The sequence below is a fragment of the Gastrolobium bilobum genome, unplaced genomic scaffold, assembly GCF_033153095.1.
Source record: "Gastrolobium bilobum isolate Gb01-03AN ecotype WA unplaced genomic scaffold, APGP_CSIRO_Gbil_v1 utg8372, whole genome shotgun sequence".
Taxonomy (NCBI): Eukaryota; Viridiplantae; Streptophyta; class Magnoliopsida; order Fabales; family Fabaceae; genus Gastrolobium; species Gastrolobium bilobum.
In genome coordinates, this window is record NW_026897597.1 from 148,053 (window position 1) to 173,368 (window position 25,316).

The 25,316-nt window shown below is 31.9% G+C and overlaps 1 protein-coding gene and 1 pseudogene across 2 annotated transcripts; both read right to left on the reverse strand.

The window, feature by feature from the left end:
- Positions 1-7: 7 nt before the first annotated feature.
- On the reverse strand, positions 8-11,684 carry LOC133308419 (loganic acid O-methyltransferase-like; annotated as a pseudogene).
- Positions 11,685-14,253: 2,569 nt separating this feature from the next.
- On the reverse strand, positions 14,254-23,407 carry LOC133308433 (uncharacterized). Of its 2 annotated transcripts, XM_061509054.1 has the most exons (14): positions 23,153-23,407; positions 21,623-21,732; positions 21,418-21,528; positions 19,726-19,783; positions 18,827-18,916; positions 17,667-17,761; positions 17,423-17,476; positions 17,030-17,095; positions 16,746-16,883; positions 16,423-16,480; positions 16,181-16,295; positions 15,402-15,471; positions 14,804-14,875; positions 14,254-14,666 (listed from the first exon to the last, which is right to left on the reverse strand). In XM_061509054.1, exons 1-14 carry the CDS (start codon positions 23,316-23,318, stop codon positions 14,550-14,552), a joined length of 1,320 nt encoding a protein of 439 aa, XP_061365038.1. In that variant the 5' UTR covers positions 23,319-23,407; the 3' UTR covers positions 14,254-14,549. The 2 variants fall into 2 exon arrangements, with proteins under 2 accessions (XP_061365038.1, XP_061365039.1); XM_061509055.1 differs by lacking the exon at positions 17,030-17,095.
- Positions 23,408-25,316: the final 1,909 nt, after the last annotated feature.

A 25,316-nucleotide genomic window follows, 5' to 3' on the forward strand; every position in this document is an offset into this window, starting at 1 on the left:
CTGCGTGTCACAACCATTCAAGTTCTCCCTGGGATCGAATTGGCTCTGATACCAATTGATAGGTATCAGAGATTAATAGAATGAAAACTGATGGAATTTGTAAATGTGTTATTAATTCAGCCTCTAAATCAACAACTATATCATTAATATTCTCCAACTGTGAAGTTACAAGTAATTGAAAGCAAAATTACAAGTATGAGAAATACGTAATGACAATGTGAAACAATTCACAATAAGAAATAGCTGCTAAATGATGTACTACCCAGAACAGTTAGAGAGGTCTGGTTCTCTCCCAATTCACCCTAAAAGGATGCCCAACTTCCAAATTCCAAAAGATACTATTCACACACTCCCTACCCCTATATGTAACAAACTCAGTAATTGTAATAACACCCTTTTGCTGGAAGCGTGACCTCCCTTCCTTACATTCGGTTACTGTCCACCTGATGCACCTGACGCACCCCACTATCCACGTCAGCAGCCTTCCCACTAAATGTGCTCAATGTTGCTGACTCATCATTCTCATCATTCAGGATCCCTTCATGTTGTTTCTGCCTTCTTTTGTACACCTTCCCAAATTTGCCCCTGCCCACGAACGTATCAGGTTGTTTCAAGAATGTAGCCTGATTCGGATGATAAAAAGGTCATCCAATCATTACTGACCAAGTTATCAAATTGTCCATTTTTTATATCAAGAATTTAGAAGCTAAAAGAAGTTTAGTTGCAAGATAAACACTGTTAAAGTTGCCATACTGCTCTCTGACTCTGGCCTGCTATACTCACTTGAGGATGATAAGTTGGCTAGATGTCTTAAGGGGCAGCAGCCAACTTTTGTTCCCTAACATACCAACTAGGTTTCTTTCTTGGTTATGACATCTTCTCTAGAATCATACACCAGTTGGATTTATCAAAAAACTGATCAACAACTTTAGCATTGTTTATTCCAGTTGCCAAACTGCAAAAAGATATGAAAATAAGTTAGAAATCAGAAGTAACCTATCCACATAAGCATGTGAAGTCATCTGAAACATAGTTCTGCACTATCCTCCTTTTAAAATGTGTTCATTTTGAAACATAGATTAGTAAGGAAGCCATAAAAAAGGTAATTATATATTTTCATTGCACCCTCACACGCTGTTGATTAATTTAAGAGGTAAAAGGTGGATTGCAGATGGGTTTGGTGTAGGGGACAGTGACCATTTTGCCACGTTTTGGCAAAAAAATTGTCAGAATGTCACGCGAACAGTAAAATTTTTCAAACTGCCACGCGGCATAATTCGCTACACAGTGTAGCGAATTATGCATGCAAATAATTCGCTACACAGTGTAGTGAAATATGCCACGTCAGAATGCACAGAACCAAAAAGTGTCATGTTCAAAATTGTTGAAATTCGCTACCCTATGTAGCGAATTTTAACATTATGACACATGACACTTTTTGGTTCTGTGCATTCTGACGTGGCATATTTCGCTACACTGTGTAGCGTATTACTTGCATACATAATTCGCTACACTGTGTAGCGAATTATGCCGCGTGGCAGTTTAGAAAATTTTACTGTTCGCGTGGTATTCTGGTAATTTTTTTGCCAAAACGTGGCATTTTGGTCACTGTCCCTTGGTGTAGCTCAAGGTGGAGAGGTTCGGTGCTTGAGTAACTGTAAGAGCAAACTAATTATCCCTGAGCTGCAATAGGCCATTGGATTGAGTTTGAAAGGTTTGTGGTTTGCTGTAATATGTCTTGCAACTTCTATGTTCATGTCTATTTTTTTAGTGTTAAAGATCAAATAACGTCTCGATAAATTTGTCAGGGACCAAATAAGGCCTTCGATCCTAAGGTCAGCTGTCCAAAACTCCAAGAAGACATAAAACGACGTCGTATTACTTCCACGCTGGCATACTTAATGGTGACTCAGCAAAGTAACGGTTCACGTGCGCTCCATTAATTGGGCCGTCAGATGCAACTAACAGAAGGATAAACACGGTCCTTTTTTCAAATATTAAGGACTAAAATGAGTCTTTTTTATTGTTCGGGACTAAAATGTGCCTCATGAAAATTACCAGAGACAAAAAAGAGTATTTACTCTTAAATTTATTTATTTTTTGCTGGTAGACTGGCTAGGTAATTATAGTAGTCAGTCTCACTTCCCACAGGAACACAAATATCTATTCATCTCCGCTACAGATTAGATTTGGATATTAAGTAATAGCAGATTAAAAATATTTTATAAAGGAAAAATAAATTTTGAAATTATAAGTATTATTAAAATTAATAAAAGATATTAATTATTATAAATATTTTTGGGAGAAACTAGTCATTGATACTAATAATTTATTATTATTACAAAAATATTATTTTATATATATAATAATAATAAAATTATAATTTAAGAAGCAACCGCCGTCAATGTTAACTCCTCACTGAATCCGCCCCTATATTTGGAAAGTAGCTTTCCCCATATTTATTTCTAGTTAATTTCATCTTTCCATTCCCTTTTAAAAAAATTCGCACTCAATCTATTTTATCATTTTTTTCTAATATAACTGTCAAACTCGACATGAAAATATAAATTTTCAAAAGATTTTATAATTTTCATCTTGAATGAGAATAAAAATTTTATATTATAAAGACAAAAATTATATGAAACTCATATTATAAAAAAAATTATTACGTAAAAACACGAAAATCAAAAAATATAGAAAAATTTTAATTCTCATGTTAAATATTTATTTTCTAATCCGAAATTAGTCCAATTTGCCGGCGCCGTCAATGATGCCTTATTATGGAGTTGCATTGGTTTTATAAAAATATTTAATGAGAATTTGGCTTGGAGTTACTTTTGTCATATTGCAGGAAGGAAGAAATTGGTTGGATACAAGTTTTACGGACCCACAATAAAAAGAAAAAAAAGAGAGAAGCTTGATAATGAAGTGTGTGCAGAAAATTGGTTTCTTATCGGGTATTATGATGGTTATATTACCCTTTTATTTATTCTAAGTATTTACGGAGGATTTAACTACTCTGACTTGTTATCTTAAATTACCAACTGCACTTGCACTTGAATGTCCCATTTGGTTGAAAAGTTGATGAATTGATCTTGTCAAAAGATCCGATCAGCCCATAAAATCAGGGGAGTCTATACCTATATTACCAATGATAAATCAGCTCAACGAATATCAAATTGACAAAAATAAATTATTATCGACTTGAACTTTTATTTTAGGGATTTTTTTTCTCGTGTATCATAAAAAAAAAAAAAATCAGCCGACATACATTTTATGTTGAATTTATTTTAAATTTTTTTCTCTCCCTTATTCTTTTTCCTTTCTCTTCCTTGTATGTTTGTGGAAATATATTATTTTTTCTTATTTAACATAAAAAAATCACTATTATTTTATGGTTTCAATCTTTTTTTATATAAAAGATATATATCTTATACTATAAACATATATTATATGTGGCTCATATCTAATAGATAAAAACAAAAGAAAATCTTGTACTAAAATTAATAGGTCACTAGTACGGAAAACAACTCTCATTCATAAAGATTAACTCAACCAATTATACGTTTTGAGTCAAACAAAAACTTTATGTTAAGTTAAAAAGATTTAAGTATAAATAAAACTTTGATAACTTATTCTCCGTTGACTTTTTATGCATGTTGTATAGTTGATTTTTTTTTGCAAATATAATCCTTTCCTAACTTTTATGTATATTCTACGCTTGGATATTTCACTCATTGTGAACGGATAGACTTTCAAGTATTAAGTTACATAATGATTATTCTTTATTTAATTTATTTCATATGCCATTTGTTTGATGGTTATTATTTAATCACATATTATTAATTTTTTAATCTTGCAACACATATAGTATTTCCCTTTATGTTAATTTAAAATTTACTTAATTTATTTTTTATGATTTTTTGTTAATTTATTAAATATTTTATGTAATATTTAAAAAATATACCAAATTATAACTAATTCAACTCCAATCAAATTAATAGTTCATAAACAAGTATCTTCGTTGATTTAATAACCCGTCCCATTTATTGATACCGACACTCGCTCCAATGAGTTGGTTGCCTTGTCGAAATTTTGATTTAATAACTATCCTACTCCTACCTAAGTTATTTGAAAAGTTCTTTGACTCAAAATTGGGAAATCAACTTATCCTGTTACGGAAAATTACTGTTTTTTCCTGCAAAAGCATTGAAAATGGGAATTGTGATTATTTATTTTTTTATTTACTTTTTTAATAGGTCCCACCATAATCTTTTATCTACAGAAAATTTAATTCTTGTCTTATAACATAACAAGTTGATTACCCTTCAAAATTATTCCACTAACCTCTTCTAGGTATTTTTTTTATTTAAGGAATATTAAAATATTTAAAAAAATTCTTTTTTATTCATTATAAATGAATGAAAAATAAAAAAGTGCATATTAACTACCTACCAGTCCTGTAATATTAAAAATAAGTTGCTTTAAAACTACCAAAAAAAAAATTAAGTTGCTTTAAAATATTTTTCTTTTATAAAATGAATATTAATGTTAATTTAGTCATACATAATATTTTATTTAAATATCAAAATAATTCAACCTCAATCCAGACATTAATCATGCTATATTATTTATAATTATTATTACTTATAACATCAATTAATATTCATGTGAAATGAAAAGATAAAAAATATATATATAAATTCAACCTCAATCCAGACATTAATATTGGAGTCAAGTTGTTGCGCAGAGAATTCAAGTCAAATTAAATTCGACTTAACCTGTTTGATGAATTTGCACAGCAACAATATTGTAGTTAAGAATAATTATTTGATTAAATAAATTTAATATTATTTTTAAAAATAATAAAAATTATATTATTTATAATTATTATTACCTATTATAACATCAATTAATACTTATGTGAAATAAAAAGATAATATATATATATATATATATATATCTTTGGTAAAATCATTTCCGCAGCCGCTTTACGTACAACAACAACAGATATATGGTTATGATTCTTCACATTTAATGCTTTTATCTTTTGTATGGTTATGATTCCAAGCATTTAATGCTTTCACGTATATATATGACAAGTATTTGATTGATGCACGTACAGCAACTATAGAAATATATATATATATATATATATATATATATATATATATATATATATATATATATATAGCATCAGATCATTTACACTGGTGTAAGTTATACTCTCAATCTTGACCATTGATTCAACTTAAATCTAGCGGTTCTAATTTTTTTAATAATGTGAGTCATTGGATACAAGTGGATCAATGATTAAGATTGAGTGTAAGACTTCTAACTCTTACAAAGAATATCCTGCCTCATATATATATATATATATATATATATATATATATATATATAATGAAATTGAGGATGTCCAGCAAAAATCATGTCATTTTGTGATCCAGTGAAACTTGTTATAGATCAATATCGTTAATGGGCCGAGCAAGTTTCAATTGTTAAAAAACTTTGAAATCCACATTGCATAGGTCGTTTGGCCTCAATTTCTTCACCCTTTATTGATGATTCTGCATTTTCCTTCCTCCATGGAACCAAGGTCTTTCACTTCCCTAAAAAGAATAAAATAAATAAATAAATTTAATTTGAGGAGCATGACCACAGGGGTGTAAATGGGTCAGGCTGGCCCAGCCCAGCCTACGCCCGGCCTACATTGAGCTCGGCCCAGGCCTAACTTTTCAGAAAAGTAGAATAGACTTAGGCTTATAAAAAAGTTTTTTTAACAAATAGATCATAGGTCAATTTTGTCAAGCCCGGCCTACAGCCTTGTAGGCTGGCCTATTTAATTTATTAAAATAAAATAATAAAATAATATTTATTTTATGTGGCAAAGACGTAAAGTACCAAATACCAATATCTCTTACTTTTTGTGCTATTTTATTTTATGAAAGGAAAACTTGTCTAATGTCTCCAAATTTTATTGCAGCTTAATACCAAGGAGTAATGGGTACCTTGCTGGATTATGATGTTACTGATGAAGATCTTTCAATAATACTCTTATTTTTCTTGTCTTGATGGTTGGTGGTTTAAGGATTTTTAGATAGATGACATTCTCTTGTAGACTTTATTTCAGCTTCCGGAAATTGTATTTTTCTTTTTTCTCCATTTCTTTGACTCTATTCCTCTATGATATACATTCTAGAGTTGGGGTATTATGTTGACTCTTTCTTGTTTGTCATTTTTTTTCTTATGAGAAGTACTAGTGCATGCATGAATGGAACTTTCTTTGCTCTATAGAATTATTTTTTTACTTAGTATCTACCGTGGGAGTGGGAGGCCTACAAGGCCTGTAGGCCATGTCAGGCTTTCTTATTTTTAAAAATGGGTCAGGCTTATCCTACAAATAAAGCCTTTAATAGGCTAGTAGACTGAATTTTTTTTGACGTAGACTTGGGTCAAAAAGGCCAAAATCAGCCCAGCCCAGCCGATTTACACGCTAATGGCCACCCCAAGTCCTTCCCTGCCATGTTTACATAAAATGTCATGTTTTTACTATATACATAAATTCAGCTCTTGTACAACATTTTGGATCAACAAAGCCATATACATGTATCTGCATTTTAATATAAAACACAGGCAAATCACTACGAGATTTTAAAGGTTTTTTTTTCATTTTAAACTAGCAACCAAATTAATGAAAATAGTTACAGCTTTTATTTTATCTTTTACTTTCTTGTTTCATTTAGTATTTACCCTTGCTTTGCAACTGGTACAGAGTTGTTAGAAATGAAACAACTTTGAATGTTGTTAGAAATATAGTAAAATATGAATTACTGCGAATTTTGATATGATTTAAGATTTTACGATATCTAGAAAGTAGCAACAAACTGCATTTCTTAGGACCATAACTGATAGTTGATTAAGAAAATTAACGACACTAATTATAAAGAGAAAAAGTTTACAGCAAACTTCATGAAATTCTTATTATTCATAATTATTCAGCTACTGCTTATACCGAACTTCAAAACCTGTGGCCTGATAAATACCAAGATTGTTGCTGAAGCAACACCAGAAAATACTGAGGTTGGTTTCAAACGCAGTATACTGAAGCTTTAGGAATCCTTCTATTCACACTGTAGCTTGCGCTTAAGAAGGACAAAGAGTCCAACTCTTTTACGCATTTGTAAATCCATGATTTCCTTGAATTCTATCAGTTTCTTAGCATGTCGATCAAAGAGTTCATCAACAATTCCATCTCCAAAATGGTTCTCAATTAGTCCTTCCAATGCAGCTCTATGGAGGGAAGCAGACGAGGGGACTTCTATCTCCAAAACAGCATCCATTATTTCCATTTGCTCGATGCTGAAATCTTCATTACTTTCAAGAATTTTCATCAGATCCTTTCGGGGTGAGAAATATATTGGCAAATTGAAAGTGTCTACCTTTTCTTCATTGACTTTTCCCTGCAAAGAATCAGTAAAATCACATAGATTACTTTTTTTTTTCTCTCTCTAGTATGAGTACAAGATAGTACTTTATAGTTTAATCAATTCTCAAGCTTGCTTAGGCAGTGGATAGTAGATTATAGTTTATAGTTTATAGCCCTTAGATTGTTTAATTGAAGTGATCTTGCGTTTCAGACTCTAGTTTTGTTGCAAATTTCAGAAGTATAACTACTATAGTTTCATGATAGTAGTTTATAGTCAGTGGATAGTAGACTATTTATAGTTTATAGTTTATAGCCCTTAGATTGTTTGATTGAAGTGGTCTTGCGTTTCAGACTCTAGTTTTGATCTTATTTCCACTCACATTTCTTCAACTTTGTTGCAATTTTCAAAAGTACTTTTGTTTCAAAAAAAAATTGTGCGAACTGCGAAGAGCCAATTCAAGCTCTCTTGATTTTCTAATAGAAAAGCTATTCATTCATAGCATTTAATATAAGACAGGGCAATTGCTTACCTCCTTGGCCATGTCCAATAAGCAATCTCCCAGAAGTTCAAGATCTTTAGCTTTAAAAATTATCATTTGCAACAGGAATTTGAAGTGCCATTAGCCCATTGTCCACAAGCTCCAGTGCTCTTGCATGGAGGAAAGTTTCCATGTCTTTCTGATACTGACTTGCATAGGCATCCACAACTTCCTTGGGAGCATTCGTGTAATGAATTCTACCCTTGTTCCAAGCAGCAGAAGTTCTATCTGTAATCTCTTTGGGCACCTTAGAGATCCAGTTTAGAGATGCAGATGAGTGAACAAAATAAAGGCTCTCCATTGGAAATAATCTTCCATAGAAAGAGCCAGGAACCCCAGCTGCAAAGTACTTTCTGTTAGAAGGAAGATTTTTGAAGAGTGTATTGAAATCATTTGACACTTGGTCGTTGAAGAAACTTGTAACTCTGGGACAGCAAGACCATGTGACTGGTATTGGAGCTCTATTGCTTCTACTATGTATTGAACTGCAATAAAGGTATTTGGCCCTGAAGAGCACCCAAAGTCTGCAATGCAAATTGGTTTCTTAGAAGAAGCAGAAATAGTCTTGGGGTCAATTTTGTTGGCTATTGCACTCTGGATTAAGCTTTTGGCAGCTTCAATTACTCCTCTCTGCAGATAACATGTGGTTAATTATATCCTCTCTGCAGATAACTGTCACTTATATGATTTTAAGTATGGTACAGTGCACCATGCATCCAAAACACAAACAATAATTAATCTGCTGAAAATCTTTCTGGTCCAATGGAGATCAGTGAAACTCTGCCAGCACTTGGGTTGGAACCAAAATTTAAATTTTTTATTTGCAAATTAATTATGATGTGGACCAATGCATAAAGCAGATCAATAGATTTCAAGATATATGTTACCGTGTATAGTGGCGTTGTACGTTAATCAAATGAAATAAAAGAAAGTGTACGAGTAAGTAATAGATATGCCTGAGGGTTTGAATTTTGGTAATAACTGTGAGGGCCCTCTCCTCCCTTCATAGCGAATGATTCAGAAAATGCCTTAACAAATTCATTCTCCATCTTGCAGTTAAAGGGTGCTTGCTATATGTATCTGCATGCTTCAAATAATCTTTATCAGACCCAAAAGCAAATAATAATAATAATAAAAAAAAATATTCAAGGAGAAGAGTACTAACCCTTCAATCTCTAAGAATCAGGAGCAAGTATGAGCTTGAGGAATCTGAGTTTTCTGGATGATGCAAGAAGCAGCTAATAGCGTACATATTAATAGGGACTTCATTTAATTAGTTCCATGTTAAAGACGTTACGTAAATATCATGAAAAAAATAATTTAATATAATAATCAATACGTGGCATACCCAATGAAGCAATTACTTCAAATGCACGCATTGAATGCGAAACTCAACCGCCTTCTTGTTCGATTAATTAAAACAAAGCGTGGGGATATTATTTCGTGGGGGCAAAAAAATGATAGTTAGCAAAAATGATAGTTAGTCCCAATATGCAATGCTTTTATTTTATTTTTATTTTTTTTTACTATTGCGGAAAAAGAGTTAGTGGACCTAACCTGTAACATTCATGAAAATAAAAGCTTGAGATGACAAGACGCAAACTGATTTACGAAATTAGCCAAAAGAAAATTAAGTATCTTTCATTAGGAACAGGAAACACGAATTTAAACTTAAGATGATAAGAAGCAAATTCATTTACCAAATTTGGCAAAAGAAAATTAAGTATCTTTCATTATAATTAGCAACAGGAAAACGAATTTAAAACAGAGATGATAAGAAGGAAACTCATTTACCAAATTAGCTAAGCATCTTTCATTAAATGCAGCAAACAATAAACACGAATTTAAACAAGGTGACAAAAGTCTTTCAAGATGGTATAAAACGTGATAGTAAGGGGGTTTGGTAAAGAAGGAATTCTGTCTTACCCGAAATCATAATTTTCAGGAATATTACGTGAATGTAAATTTTTCAAAAATATTACAAAAAGTTATTTGATTGACTAAAATATTTATGAAAATGATTGGTCAATTTTCCTGATATTATATTTGGTTGATTGTTTACTGAGAATATGAGTTGATTTTACAAAACTAACCCTTTTTCCCTCTCTCATGTGCATTTAAAATATGGAAAAAAAAGTATCTAATGTTACTTTAGACATCTTTGTCTAATGTTCATCAAAACGACATCGTTTTGGGTTGAAAAATTAAAAAATTAGAATGATAAAGACTATTATAACCCTAAAATAAATTAATATTACAAAAACACCATGATTTTCGTTCCAAAACGACGTCGTTTTGTTGAACATAAGATAAAGTTATTTAAAGTAACTTTAGAAAACACAAACGCTTAAAATATTTGGTCAATTTTCTTGATATTATATTTAGTTGATTGTTTGGAGAATATGAATTGATTTTACAAAACTAACATTTTTTTCTCTTTCTCACACGCATTTAATGTGCATATTCAACATCTATGTCAAAAACACAGCGCACCAGAGAGAATAAACCAACCGCGAGAACAATAAAGGAGGCAAACCTCTTTCCAATTCCATAACAAGTTACTAGTTTTCCAAACCATCCATCAATGTTATCATCTTTTAGATCCCTAGAGCTCAACATCACATCACACTATCTGCCATAGCTATGCACGGTGATGCAAAGAAGATAAGAAGAAATCAGATAGAGAGTGATGCAGTGTAAACCATGTTTCAATCAATAATCTTCTTCCTTTGTAGTCACGACTTTGTTTCTTCGATTCGAAGTTCATGGTGTTGGTGAATGAACTCACCCCAAAGCCCAACGGTGAATGATTCAATCTAAGAAGAAGAAGAATTCAAATTTTTTTTTTTTTATTTTGAATAGAAAAAATCAATTTGGCATAAAGAGAAAGAGGTGTATGTCTCCTCCCAAAAGGGTAAGCGTAAACGTTGGACGAGGAGAGAAAGAACAAGTTCGAAGAGAGTGGGAAAACGAGGATAATCTTGTCTGAAACAATTTACAAAATATTCCCTGCGAATCTGAAAATACCAACCAGGCATTTTCCTTCACAAACAAAAATTATGAGAATGGGAAAATTTTCAAAATCCCTCTACTTAAATAAAATCACCAATTTCAGATTCCTGAAAATTTAAAATAAAATCATGTACCAAACCAACACACGTTTGCTGCAATGGTGGTACACACCGACTTCCTTTCAAAATCTGCCACTTGTATATATTTTTTATTTTTTTATTTTTTTCATCCCACTCTCATCTTTTTTCTCTATTTTCGATTGGTGTTCCTTACTGAATACATGGTTCCACCGTGGTACTTTAAAAATTTCCATACCAAACGCCCCTAAATGCAACAGATTAACATAGGGGTGTTTGGTACAAGAATTTTTTTTTTTGTCGGGGAATTTTTTTTTCAAAGAATATAGTGAGAAATTTTTTTTCTCATAAAAGTAAACAAAAAGTGTTTGATATGTCAAAATTTTAACGGGCAAATGAGATTAATTTTATTGATGGTATGTTTGGTTGATGATAGAATATTGATGAGAATCTCAACAAAAATTACCAAATTACCCGTAATTTTAAAATTTTGTATCTCTGTATGTTCTTTTTGTGCCTTGTCTCCCTATGTCCAGGTTGAAATGGTTGTTTCAGAAAATCATAGAAATCACCCTCTTCCTCCATCCAGTCGAGATGCAAACCCAAACCATAGAGGGAAGATTCCATTAGTCGTTTATTTTTTTTATTCTTGTGTGTGCCGCCGTTAATTCATCGTTTGTTTGGTCTCTTCCAAGTTTTTTTTGGCTCTTGGGATAACTCTATCACCATCACCAAACTCCAGCTACTGGGGTGTTGTTTTTATCACCGGCAAAAATGCTAGGCTGCCTTGTCCCTTCGCCGTCCACACTGTATGGTAGTCCCCTATCTCTACACTTGTCCCTGCATTTCCATACTTAAGATCTTGGTCTGTTAAAGGTTCCATCAATATTCCACAGTCAGTGGTTGTAAATCCGGTAAACATCCATAAACAGAATCGGAGGGCATTATCGTCTGAATTCACTAGAATCACAATTGGAGTACATGGGGGGAAAAATACCATAGACTGATGGGGATTCTTTTTTTCTGGTGCTCAGTGCAAATGTGGATTGACTGGAGGACTTTTTTGCAGGGAATAAATCAAGATACCTCGTACCAAACATGTACAAAAAACATTCCACACCCCACTTCCCCATCATTCTAAACAAAAACTTCATACCAAACACCCCCTACATGTCTAAATTGGAATCCTGAGAAGCACTGCATGGCCAGTAGAGGTGTTCGCGATTTTGATTGGATCAGTTTTGAAAGTAAAATCATTTGATTCAATCCCTTCGGTTTAATCATGTAATCATCCGTTCGGTTTGGATTTTTTTAAATCCAATCCAATTTTTTTTGGTTTGCATTGGATCGGTTTTCGGTTTTTTGAAAATCCTAAAACTTGTTTCATGATTATTGTACAAATAACATCTTTGTATATATTGACTTTGTAATTTTTTTTTTGTGAAATACAAAAACATCAGTAAACAATAACATAGTTTTTTTTGTGGAAAATGAGATATGAAGCTCTACACAGATGGAATTTTGTTGATGAGATGTGACTAGATTTTTTCTTGGATTTAGTTGATGGGTTAATGGATCTTGGATTTAGAAATTTTTGGGCTATGATTGAAGAAAGACCCAAGTAGGTAGAGGGAAATTAATATATTGGATCGATTTTCATCAATCAATCCGAAAATTGATCCAATCCAATTAAAATTTGCGGGGTTTTTTTCGATTTTTGATTTTTTGATTTTCGATTTATTCGATTATTGGTTTTTTCAGTTCGGTCACTGCGGTTTGAATCGATTTGGATTGGTTGATGAACACCCCTAATGGCCAAATGGCAACTAGGGGTGTTCGCGGTCTAGATTGGATCGATTTTGGAAGCAAAAATCATCTAATCCAATCTATTCGGTTTAATCGTATAATCATCCATTCGGTTTGGATTTTTATCAAATTCGATCCGATACAATCCAATTTTATTCGGTTTGGATTAGATCGATTTTTGATTTTTTGAAAAGCCTAAGATTTGAATTATGATTATTATGCAAATAATATATCTTTTGTATGTATCGGTTTTGTAAAGTTTGTATGATGATTATTGTGTAATCTAAAAGCATTGTACAAAAAAAAGTTGATTACTATCTTTTACCTCCAAAAAAAAATTTATAATATGATTGCCTGAGATACGAAGTAACCCAATTTTTATCCCAAAGAGGAGTTGTTGTGCAACAATAACTCATGTAATAAAAATACATTATGTATCTCACCAAAAAAAAGTAACATAGATCAAGCACAACCTACTTTCTTCAACATGATGAGTTAATGGGTTTTTTAAGTAGGTAGATGGTAAGGTTGGAAAATCATTGGATCGGTTTGGATTGGATTGGTTTTCACAACTCATCCAAAAACTGATCCAATCCAATTAAATTTTGCGATTTTTTTTATTTTCGATCTTCGGTTAATTCAATTTTTTGGTTCGGTCACCGCGGTTTAAATCGGTTAATGAACACCCCTTCTGGAAACACCTATTTTGTTGATTTTGCTTCTTTTTTCTGAAACTTGTTGAGTCATGCTAAATGCATATTTAAGGGCACGTTTTTTTTTTAATTTTCAATTAAAAAAAATATTTGATATGATCTGTTTTGTAAAAATAATTTTAAAAATTATAACTGTTTTTAAATTTTTAAAATCAAAATATTTTATATTTTTACTTTTAGCTTTTAAAACAAAAAAAAAATACAAAAAATACCTATTTCATTAACTATTCTACAAAATAGTTTTAAGAATAAAAAAATCAAAACACAATCAAACAAACCCTAAATCTTCGATACTCTTAATTTTCCGTACCTGAGAACAAAATTTCTGTGTTCTAAAAAAGAACAGAGGAAGTTTGAGCAGTAGGATTAGCAATCCAAGCAATTCAGGCAATGAACGTGGTTTATTTCATTTTTATTATTGATTTTGTTGCTAAAGTTTGTGAGAATAAACCATGCTCAGCTCAGGTGTATTTCAAGTGGAAGTCGAACCCCTCTACTGCCAAGAAAAGTAGGCTTATGTACGGGGCACAAGATTTATTTGCATATTGACTAAAGTTGAAAAGTTTCTAAGCATGTTATCCCCTTTCTTTTTCTTTTCTTTCTTTTTCTAAAATGGAGGAATTTAAAAAGATGAAGTATGAGCGAGATTAGAGTTTGATACAACATAAAAGCATGATTATAGCATAACTTGAAGCTCCGAAAAGATAACAAAAGAGTCTTGAAACTACAATATTTTACAAATGCAAAACTTGATGGCAAATATAGAAAACCAAATGCAAATCTTTCCTCTCAAGTGATTTTTTTTTTTTTTTTTTTTCTATTCTCTGATTGTGACCCAAGACTTGGGCAAGAATTTCATCTGTGTACATGTATCAACTAACATATTTACTAAATGAATACAGCGTCCAACACCAACGCACCAACAGCCAAAGACGCTAGAAGTAGAGCTCATATCAATTTAGCATTGGTCTGTTCACGGTTTATGTTGTGCATATATTGATGTACGAACAGCTTGTTGAGGAGTCAGAGCTTTTCCATTTACAAGCACTTGTTCATAGAAATCCAGGCGTATAGATTTGAACTGGTAATGCTATTTTTAAATATACATGAATACAACAAGGTAAACCCTTAATCAGAATGACAATTGACATGTTCGATCACAAAGACCATGGGGAAGTAGCTCACATCATTGCATTAAATCAAGAATATCTTCAATGAAAAGTTTACCTTCTCCTTCCAAGACAAATCAACATCGTGAAAATAAGGGTCAAGCAATGTTAGCTGATCTCCTTCTTTAATCTGGGTGACAAGGGCTCAATTAACTCCACAATAATTCTTCAATTGATGAACCATAACAGTAGGAAAGAGAAAATTAACAAACAAAAATTCAACAAATAATTACTCCCTTAAATGGACAAGAGAGAAAAATAAGTAGGATATGATTTATCTATTATAACTCGATGGGGTGTACATCAGCTAGACCAAACTTTTACTCAGCACTGCCAAAACTGCAAATTTTATTGCTTATGGTCACATTTGGGCATTTCTTTTATCCCTTTTTATGTCATAGTTATAGATCATCACATCACATGATGATTTTTCGGTTACGCCTTAATTGCACGAAAGTCCATAAGCATAGACTACCCACCCTCATCAATTTTTTGTTTAAAGAAGAAATATTAATTAGAGATGAGATTGAAAGAACCATACAACTAGTTTGTCACCGTTGACATTTATCCCAGACAGACAAGTGAATTTTAACTTCTGAAAAAAAATTAAGAGACAAAAGGAGAAGATGACATAAAACTTGAGCAGCAGTTCTTACCACATCATCACGTACACCATAAACAGAGAGAACAAAGCAAGATTGATTTGAATCACAAAGCAAATAGTATCTGCAAAATGACAAGAACAAGATTATCTGCATCGAATTTCGGCAAACGTAGCAACAATTCTTTGGTGAAGTCAAGGAACAGAACTATACAGAGTAGGAAAAAAAGTAATGTAACAGTTAAAAGATTTTTACTTTGTTGCATTAGATGCAACGTGAACTATAAATACATGTTTGTATTTTACTTTATTTTGATTAAAACATGTATCATAATATTTTGTAATTTTATTTGTCATTGTTGCCCCCTCAAACAATATTTCGGGCCTGCCCTGCCATTGCGGAAGTTGAAAAGATCTCTTTCCCAACACCCCTTCACTCCTCCCACCCCAACCCAATAGACTCCGAAAAAAGTGAGGGCAAAAAGAGTAAAAAATAAAATAAAAAATAAAAAAAATCAGTTATTTGAAGATAAACAAGTAGTTCAACAGAATGCAATGACATTTATATTTTAAATTACAAAAGGCATAGTTTAGGCATATTAAAGACAGATTATTCATTTACCAAAAAAAAAAAAAAAGACCGATTATTCAATGCAGTGGGTCTAATAAAACATTTCCATAAATATCAACTCACTCCATTACTTCTAAAACTGGTTTTAAAAAAAAAAAAAAATTCAAAACTCCAGAACAGGGTTACCAATTAAGAGAATGAGTCATTGTTTATGGAAATAATTATAAATAATGAAAAATACTATTCTGTAGTAGAGGACTTACAGGGGAGCAACACTCTCACTCCTAACAAAGAAAAGCACCTTCCCCTCTATTGCTAGAGCCCTATTCAGACCCTCTGACAGAAGATCCATGGTAACTCTTTTGTATGGCAATTTCACTTGCACCAGAAGGTAGACATGAATCTAGTCAGTACATTATTAAAGAAATAAAGATCTATAAGCACGGGCTCAACAGAATTTAGAATGGACAATGAACTGAAACCTATAGGTCAGAAAAGTGCTTACAATTAACAGCAGCCAATGATGATGCCAAAGAAGACATTCGCTTAGCTTTTACATGTCCCTGTAAATTATATATAAATGCCTCTCTCAAAATAAGATGTTGAATACAACCCATTTTTTCTTTTTCATTTTTTAAAAAGTTGGTACTTAGGGAGAGGGCAGAAATGCAAAATTGACTTTAATGTTTATTGCAAATACCAGCTTCTACATTTGAAAAGAATCCTCCACGCTAGGATATCAAGCTATTGAGAAACCCATGTGTAAAGATGCTTCAACAAGTTACTATCTTAGATTACAACCACATAGCCAAAGTAAAATTTCATTACCCTCAAAAGATTGTCCACCTTGTCAAGTAAATTGACTATCTTCTGAACCTCCTCTGCAGCATTGAGACCTGGATCCTTCAAAGCAGCAGCCTCGAATCCACTAAGAGCCCTCTGGTAGTTCTCTAGATATTTGTTAACCTGTAACAAATATGTAAAGAAACAATTCAACCCAAAAGCTTAAGCTGTTAGGTGAAGCTACATTAATGTTTTATACTTCTCTAACATGTCCTCTCATACGAGAGCCCACTAGGCTTGAAGAGTGGATAATGCACAGGCCCACCTACCTGAGCTAAAAAATTCCACAAAAGAAAGTGGGGGGCAGTGAGGATCGAACCCGTGACAACCTGGCTCTGATATCATGTAAAGAACCAATTCAACCCAAAAGTTTAAGCTATTGGGTAAGGTTACATTAATGATTTTATACTTCTCTACCAAAATATTTAGACAAACAAGCAAAACTCCACCCAATACATTATTTATGGAGTATAGCATGCACTATTATATGATTTTAATGTTTAAATATTATTCTTTTCTATTATTTCCAGCAAGGTGGGAACTGATAAATATGACACCAAAAATAAAGGAGAAAGTAATCTAACATTTTCATTCTCCAAACTCGTATTGCATGAAGACTTTAACATAATGAAAAACAATAAATGGATCAAAATGCAACTTACAGTGGCACAATTAAAATATAGATCTGGACTGGACTTCATTCTCTCATCTTTTTCCTGGTACATATAAACCAAGCCTTAGGTTTTCCATATTGGTAAATGATAAGCCTAATTACCAATAAATATTAGATATAATAATATTCTCCATGAATAAACGAGTATAATAAAAGTAACCATAAGTAAGAGACGTTTCTATCTTATGCACACTATTGCGGCTAAATTCTAAATCCTTCCTCTTTGTACTCACAGCATTTTGATATGCTTTTAAAGAATGTAGAAGTTTGGTATGATCCCATGCTCCAGTGACAAAAAAACTTGTAAGGCATGCATTTCCAAGATTATCTGTCAAGAAGATCAGATTATGTTAAAAAGACACAGACAGTGCATCTTATATTCAAAACAAACAAGATTCCACCAAAAAAATAAATTAAAAAAATGAGAATTAAAAATAATAGGTTGCTCTTATTTTCTCATGTATTCTATTCAGTCAAAAAAGATTTTCAAGGACAAGCAATAAAAGTAACAAATATCTTGGGACAGCTAGGAAAAATTACTGGTTTCATATATCCAATTTCAACCGTAACTGTTCATTTCAGGAAAAAAAATATAAGTATTTTCAAATTTTATGAATGCCATAATCTATGATGTCCTTTGACTAAAATATTGATAAATATATTTCTCGCATCGTACAAGGCAATATGTTAAGCAACAACTTCATCTAAAAACTCATGCTGTTAAGTGAGGACCACTTTAATAGTTTTATATATTATTTCTCTAATAAACCCCTTCACGCCAAAAGCCTTATAGGATTGAAACTTGGACAATATATAGACCCACCACACCAAGAACCATTTCTCAGGGATTGAAACATGGAACATTAACAAGCCTACCACATCAAGAGCCCATTTTAGGGATTGAAGCATGGATTTTTAATTTTTATTAGAAAACAAGGGATGATGGGGATCGAACTCTTATATCATGTTAAACAATCACTTCACCTAAAAACTCAAACTGTTAAGATAAGGACCACTTTAATGGTCTTATATATTATTTCTCTAACACTATATGTACTCAGTGCATCGAGTTGATATCAACTTTAAACGGAAATGTCCAGTCCAATGGGATGTTGAAACAGAGTGTCTCAGAGAAATTTGCAGTCTTGGTTTCACGCCAATCCTTTTTCTATGGTGAAATTTCTATTCATAAAGGAGCAATCAAAGGGTTAATAAATAACTAACTTACAGCCTAATCACTAGCTAATTTACAGAAATTGTCATAATTAAAGTTGATCATATATTTACACGTGCTAAATCTGTCTAGGGATATGCCAAATATTATTCAATAGAAATTAGCAAAGCAAGATTTTATTTTATATATATCATAGTAATAGCATATTTAAAAACTTACACCAAGAGTTCCCATCTTTGACATCCAAAGTGATTGCTTCCTTCGCATGTTGAATGCTTTCCTCAACAAGTTCTGCCTGATTCTCTGCACCTGAGTTCGTGGCAAGCAAAATAGCACTTCTCTACTGTTAGGTAGTTCTCCAATCCCAATTTTGTCCAGAAAAACACGAAGTCCTTTTTCTATTTCACATTTTAAGAAACTTGAAAGAATTATATAGATGTAAAATATAAAACTAATATAAATAGTTAAGTTCACTTTCTCTCTCCACTCTTCCCATTTTCCTCCATTCTTACCTGCACCATTTTTCCTCCATCACCGCACTCTCCATTCCAGCTTTTCATTTCTATGCATACAAGTATGTACGCTCAAATGTCCGTGCATTATAAAACAAACCAAAGTAACTGCTCTGCTAGTATATTCTGCGCCTCAACACCACAGGTTTCTTTCTCGCTTTTATGTTTTCATTCAGTCATTCAACTTATGTAATTCGATCCTCAAGTAGCAATGCAACCCAGAACCACATGTGTCATTTTATAAATAATCACATTTTAGACCACTGTCCACTAATAAATCAGTTTTGTATAACTGGCAGCAATTATAATATACTGTTCCTCTCTGAAGAAATGAGACATGCTCTCTCCAATTCTAAAATCTCAAGAAGGATCTTAAGCCCATTTCTCATGTGAATAAGGGAGATGGGCTAAAATCACACTCTAAAACCAACCATCTGACCAATTATTATAAAGATGACTAAAATCAACACAGAAAGAACGAATGTGGAAAATAAGGCTCCTTCATTTATGCGCACAAGCTCAAAACCAAGATACAATGACTAAAGAAATTAGGACAATTGAAAAATGATCGATCTTAAAACAATAGAGTACAAATTAATCCCTTACCTTGAGACATTCTTCTTTTAAGCATAGATAATTGACAAAGAATCTTTTTGTTAGGACCCTGCATAAACAACCAATATCTATCATCACTCATCAGTTCACTACAGAGAATCTCAACCAGAGCAACGTGAAACTGAGACTTCAGAGAAAAAGGATAGGGCCTCCACTAGATTTCCAATATTTTTTTTATCAAAATATTGAAAATATTTAAGGTTAACAATAAATGTCTTCTCCTAAAGCATATCCTTCCTAATACCACGAAACCAAGAACCAAACTATTGTGTCAAGAAAACACAATGATTTAAAAAGAGACATTACCAAACTCTTAAGAAACTGGATAGCCACAGTGAAATTACTTTAAAACATGAAGAAGAAGAAATTATGTAGCAAAACAATTTTTCAAAGCCTTGTAACAAAATGTATATATAATTTTAGCATAACCAATGATGCTCCAAATATATAGAAATTACGTACCATTCCCATACAGTTCATAATTTCCTTCAATAAAAACTACCAAATTATGCAAAAGAAGAGCTCTAGTAAATAAATACAAACCAATCTAGATACTCTTAATTGAGGTCCTGTTTGGCACAAACATGCTTACAGTTATTTGCTTCATTCCATAAGCCTTATTAACATGCATTATATAAACCATGCTAGTAAGCAGTAATATATGGATAAACTTCTTTTGGAAATTGACACCTCCGTCTTGCCCCAGCATCAGATGTCTAAGATTATAGTCATACTTCTAGAAATAAATAGAATAGCATTTACAGCAAAGATAACAATCTGCCATCATGTTTCTTCGGTCACAACCTCTAAATTCTCATCCTCCTTCTAGAGTATCTTGTAAACTACCAAAATCCCTCACCACTAACCCACTCTTAGAGGTTGATCCTTCTTCTATACAATTTTCAACCAACCACTAATATCTGTATTTGTGTTCAAAACTTTGATGTTCTATACAATTGCTAACCCCCTCCAATGAATACATGCTTACTATCCCTGATGAAAATTCATAGAAAACATTGGATCAAGAAATGAAATAAAAGGCTATTCTTTACACTGACCTTACAGGCAAAGTGGAGATGGAATATATTCCTTGAAAAAGAGCAATATTCAGATTCAACAGTGATTTTTTTGCTACCTATTTGGTAATGGAAAAAGAGATGTTTCCCTCACTTTTTATTTCCCATTTTCTCAAGAAAGGGAAGGAAATATTGAATTTTATTATTTAAATTTCTTAGAAGCAATAAATTTTATTCAAATTAGAAGAAATAAATAGATAGGGGAGGAGTATGTAATACATAACATCCTTCTGAACAAGGAGACAAAAACAAAGATGAGAAAAGAAAGCAAGATTGTTAATACAACAATGCAATTCAAGCCCTCTGCATACTTATCAAAGAGACAGCTTGAAGGAGAAGCCATAAAAACATTCCTGTGCTACATTTAATCTAATGAAAAAGATCCATGAAAACCAAGCATTTTGATAGTTCAACAGAATTCCATTCTAATATGAACATACAGATTTAAATGTTAAGTGTACACATTCAGTTGAACAAGTTCCCAGCCACCACTGATGGGGGGTGAAACGAAATGTTCCTTAACCCGGTAACTGATTGCAAGTATTACAATATGGTTACTTCATCAGTCACGTAATGTAAGTCATGGAAATCTATGATCAATGCTAACCTTGTTTAAGGCAAGGCTAAGGCAGTTCTTTGCAGCAGATAAATCTCCTTTCTTCCAAATGCAGTTACCTAAACATAGCCAAGCATCTGCAAGAGATGGGTTTAACTTAACCTGGGGCACAGAAGATTCAATTATAAATCATTCGCTTAAATATCAGTATAAAGACGCATTAGATCACGGAAACCAACAATTCAGTCTTGCTTACAGCTTTTGATAGATGATCCTCAGCTTCTTTCCTGTAGTCAGGAAACACATCCAACATCTTCCCTCGAAGATATTCAAATTTTGCACGTTGCATAGGTGATTTTCTTTGTTCTGGCAAAGGAGACAAAATTTTAATAGCAAATTTTAATAAAACAAATAAGATAATGGAGAATAAATAGCCAAATATGAGACATTGGCTGAATTATTGGTCAAAACAGTGTAAGAAGTATTCTTAGTAACTGGGAGTCTGAGGCAGCCACAAAAAAGAAATGCAATATGAAAACAAAATTGTTTACACTTAAATTTAAACCAATAATATAGGAGTTTCTGAGCAACTATATCAACCTTTATACCACGTTACTGGGAACTAATTTTTCTTACACTGCAAAGCATCGCAACATATATATTTGGAAACACCCTATTTACCTTGTTACTTGGACCTTGATTTCTTATTTTCCACTTTTTTTTATGCTGATCAGTCTCAACTAGTTGAATTTATATCAAGACATCATTTAAGCACTTGGGCTTCTTATCTGGGGCATGAATTTTCAGTTCACCTTGGATTTTGCTATCCCCAAGATGGTATCCTTTCTTTAGGGAGTATCCTTTAATAAAGTATAGAAGTCCACATCTTTGGACAGTGTAATGACCACTAAGACTAATTGAATTTCCGAACATTCCAATGATTAAAAAATGAAAATAAATAAATATCAATCTATGCATAGAGATGGAGTTGTAAATAGTGTTTAATGCACCACCTTGACATTTTCAACAAAATATATACATACTTCATACTCACTCTCTTTATAATATTGCTCTTTTATTATAAAGTAGTACACCGAAATTTAATTAAGGGTGGCCTAGTGCACAAGGCTCCCACTATTGTGCAATGTATTAGTAGAAAATGCTTAGGCAGACACAATGTATCAGTAGCTTGTGCAATGGAAAAATCGAAAATGACAACTGGTTTAACAATTATATATTTAGGCCCCACTAAGTAGACTTTGTCAACTGAAAGCTTCTATTGATGCAGTGCACAAATTGATTGTACATCATGTTTACCCAAAAAATGTCACGTTAGTCGTTACTTAAAAGCTTAATCATGCTCCTTTACTGTATAGAACCTGTCTTCGTTAGAGTTATCCTCTTAAGCTATTGGAATGGTGGTCCTTGAAGTAAGTGATCAAGTTTCAAAACCCTTTCTGCACATCTCATGTTGTCTAACACAAGAATTAAAGCAAGTTTCACATTCGCTGGTGTCATCTAGAATCTCACCCTTCCACTATTGCACATTAATTTTTCAAAGTAATGTAGTCATCCGCAAACATAAACCAAACGCTAGCAAAGCACATTAAACTCATGTAAAACCTGAAATTTCCAATCATCGATTAAAACCCCAGAATAAAAAATAAAAAAAAAGGTCCTGCGTTCATGACAGTTGAGTAAACACTTTCAACTAAATGAGTTATTCAACAAGCATCAGAAAATAGGAAATAAACTAAGAGAAGGTGGAGATTGAAAGCAAACAGACCTAAAGGAATGGAATCGAGGAGTTGAAGAGCGAGATCGGATGCGTGTTGCAACTTAGAGATTCTGTCATCGGGATTGGGAGGGAAATAAGTGTCTCGAAGATGGTAAAGATCTTCTGCTGCTCTTGCAGCTTTCGATAATGCTTCTTCTTCATCTGAATTGCTCATCTCACTCTCTCACTGTGAGTCAATGAGCGTTCTTCGTCAGTAAAAAATGTGTGGGTTTTGATTTTTGGAAAGACGACGACGACGACAATAATGGATGCCAATTTACTATCACAAAAGCCAAAACCAGAAAGTATATAAGTTATCGGCATTTATTATAGATAGTTTTGGAATTTAAAATATTAAAAATTATAATTATAAAGATTATAATAATTTTGAAATAAATTAAAATTATTAAAACATCATAATTTTTGTCTCAGAAAGATTTTGTATTGAGTTTAGTACAAATAACATATATATAATATCTGCTGAAAAACCGAACCCATTTAAAAAAGGGTTCTATGTTTGTTATTTCATAAGTTATGTTATTTTAGAAGAGAGATAGACACAAAAAATAAAAATCGAGAGAAAGTAAGTGATTTTTTTAATTTAAATTTTAAATAAAAAATATTATTATGTGTCTGTCTCTCTCTTAAAATAACATAAGTTTATGTCATTTAAAATAACAAATATTTTTTCTTTTAAAAAATATAAAATCAATTTGACCAAAACATAATAAAGAATAATGCTCTATTTGTACTTTTTTTTGTATATATTATTCTAAATTTGAATAATTTTTATCATTGGACTCATGCTCTTAACATTTAAATTCTAATTTTACTGAATTTAATCACTTATATTCTTATACATACGTTTGAATAAAAATAATATCTAATTAACTTTTTCTTTTTATTAACAAATACCTCACATGATTTTAAGGTGTACTTGTCTAAATTTTTACATATAACATTTACTTTTCTACTTTATCCAACAACAGGGATTCAAGAGGTGCATATATGAAACGAGTTGGGGCATGTTTGGTGCATAGTATAGGATAAGGCCTAATAGTATAAGGTCTAATAGTATAAGACCTGATAGTATAAGATCTGATTGAATTTTAATACTATCAAGCGTTTGGCACGGTATTGTATAAAATAATATATTGTATAAGATAATATCATCTAGTATTTGGTAATGCACTGTATAATACTATATATGATAAAAATAAATATTTTTAGTAAAAATATCCTTTAATAAAGAATTTATATAATTCTTCAAAAAAATGTCATATGATATTAATTTTTATAAAAATATATTGATAAGTGTGTCCAAAATATAAATTAATTTTTATAAAAATAAAAATATTCAATATTTTAAAAATTAATATATTGAAAAATAAATTTTTATTTTAATAGATTAATATTAAAATAATATATTAATTTTTGAAAATTACATTGGTCAACGATGTTAATACATCAATCTCTTATCAGGTCTTATCCCTCATCCTTGGGCCGGATTAAGTTATATATCGTTTTGATGTATTAAGGAATTATGTTGTATAAGCTTATACTATACGGTGGTCACACCAAACAACTGAAAATGTCATAACGTATTGTATAAGTTTATACTATCATGCCTTATACGTCACACCAAACAAACCCTTTGTTTTGAGCTCTTAATTTTTTGTTTTTCTTCTTTTTATAAACATAAATTTAATCAAATATAATTTTACAAAGAGTTGTTTTATAAAGAAGAAAAAAAGTTAAAAGCTTTCACTAGAAGTTTTTTTAACATGTATGTGAGTTTTTTAAAATTTTTAAATTATATTCTAATTATACCTTTATTTTAAACTTTTGCTTATAAATTTTATCAGTTATACTAATGACAAATTATTTCATCTCTTGAATTCTAAAATTTTTAGAACAACTTTATACTATCATCAAATAGCTTTTAATTTTATTTATTAAGCTCTTATTTTTAATTTTAACTTAAAAGTAATTTTTAGTTTAAAAATATTGTCAAATAGGCTCAAAGCTAGGGGTGGCAATTCGTGTTCATGGGTCGGGTTCGGGTCAACCTGGTTCTGACACGAACACGAATAAGCTCAACCCGAACACGACACGATTAACAATTCGTGTTATAAAACTGAACCCAAACACGACCTGTTAATTAAACGGGTTG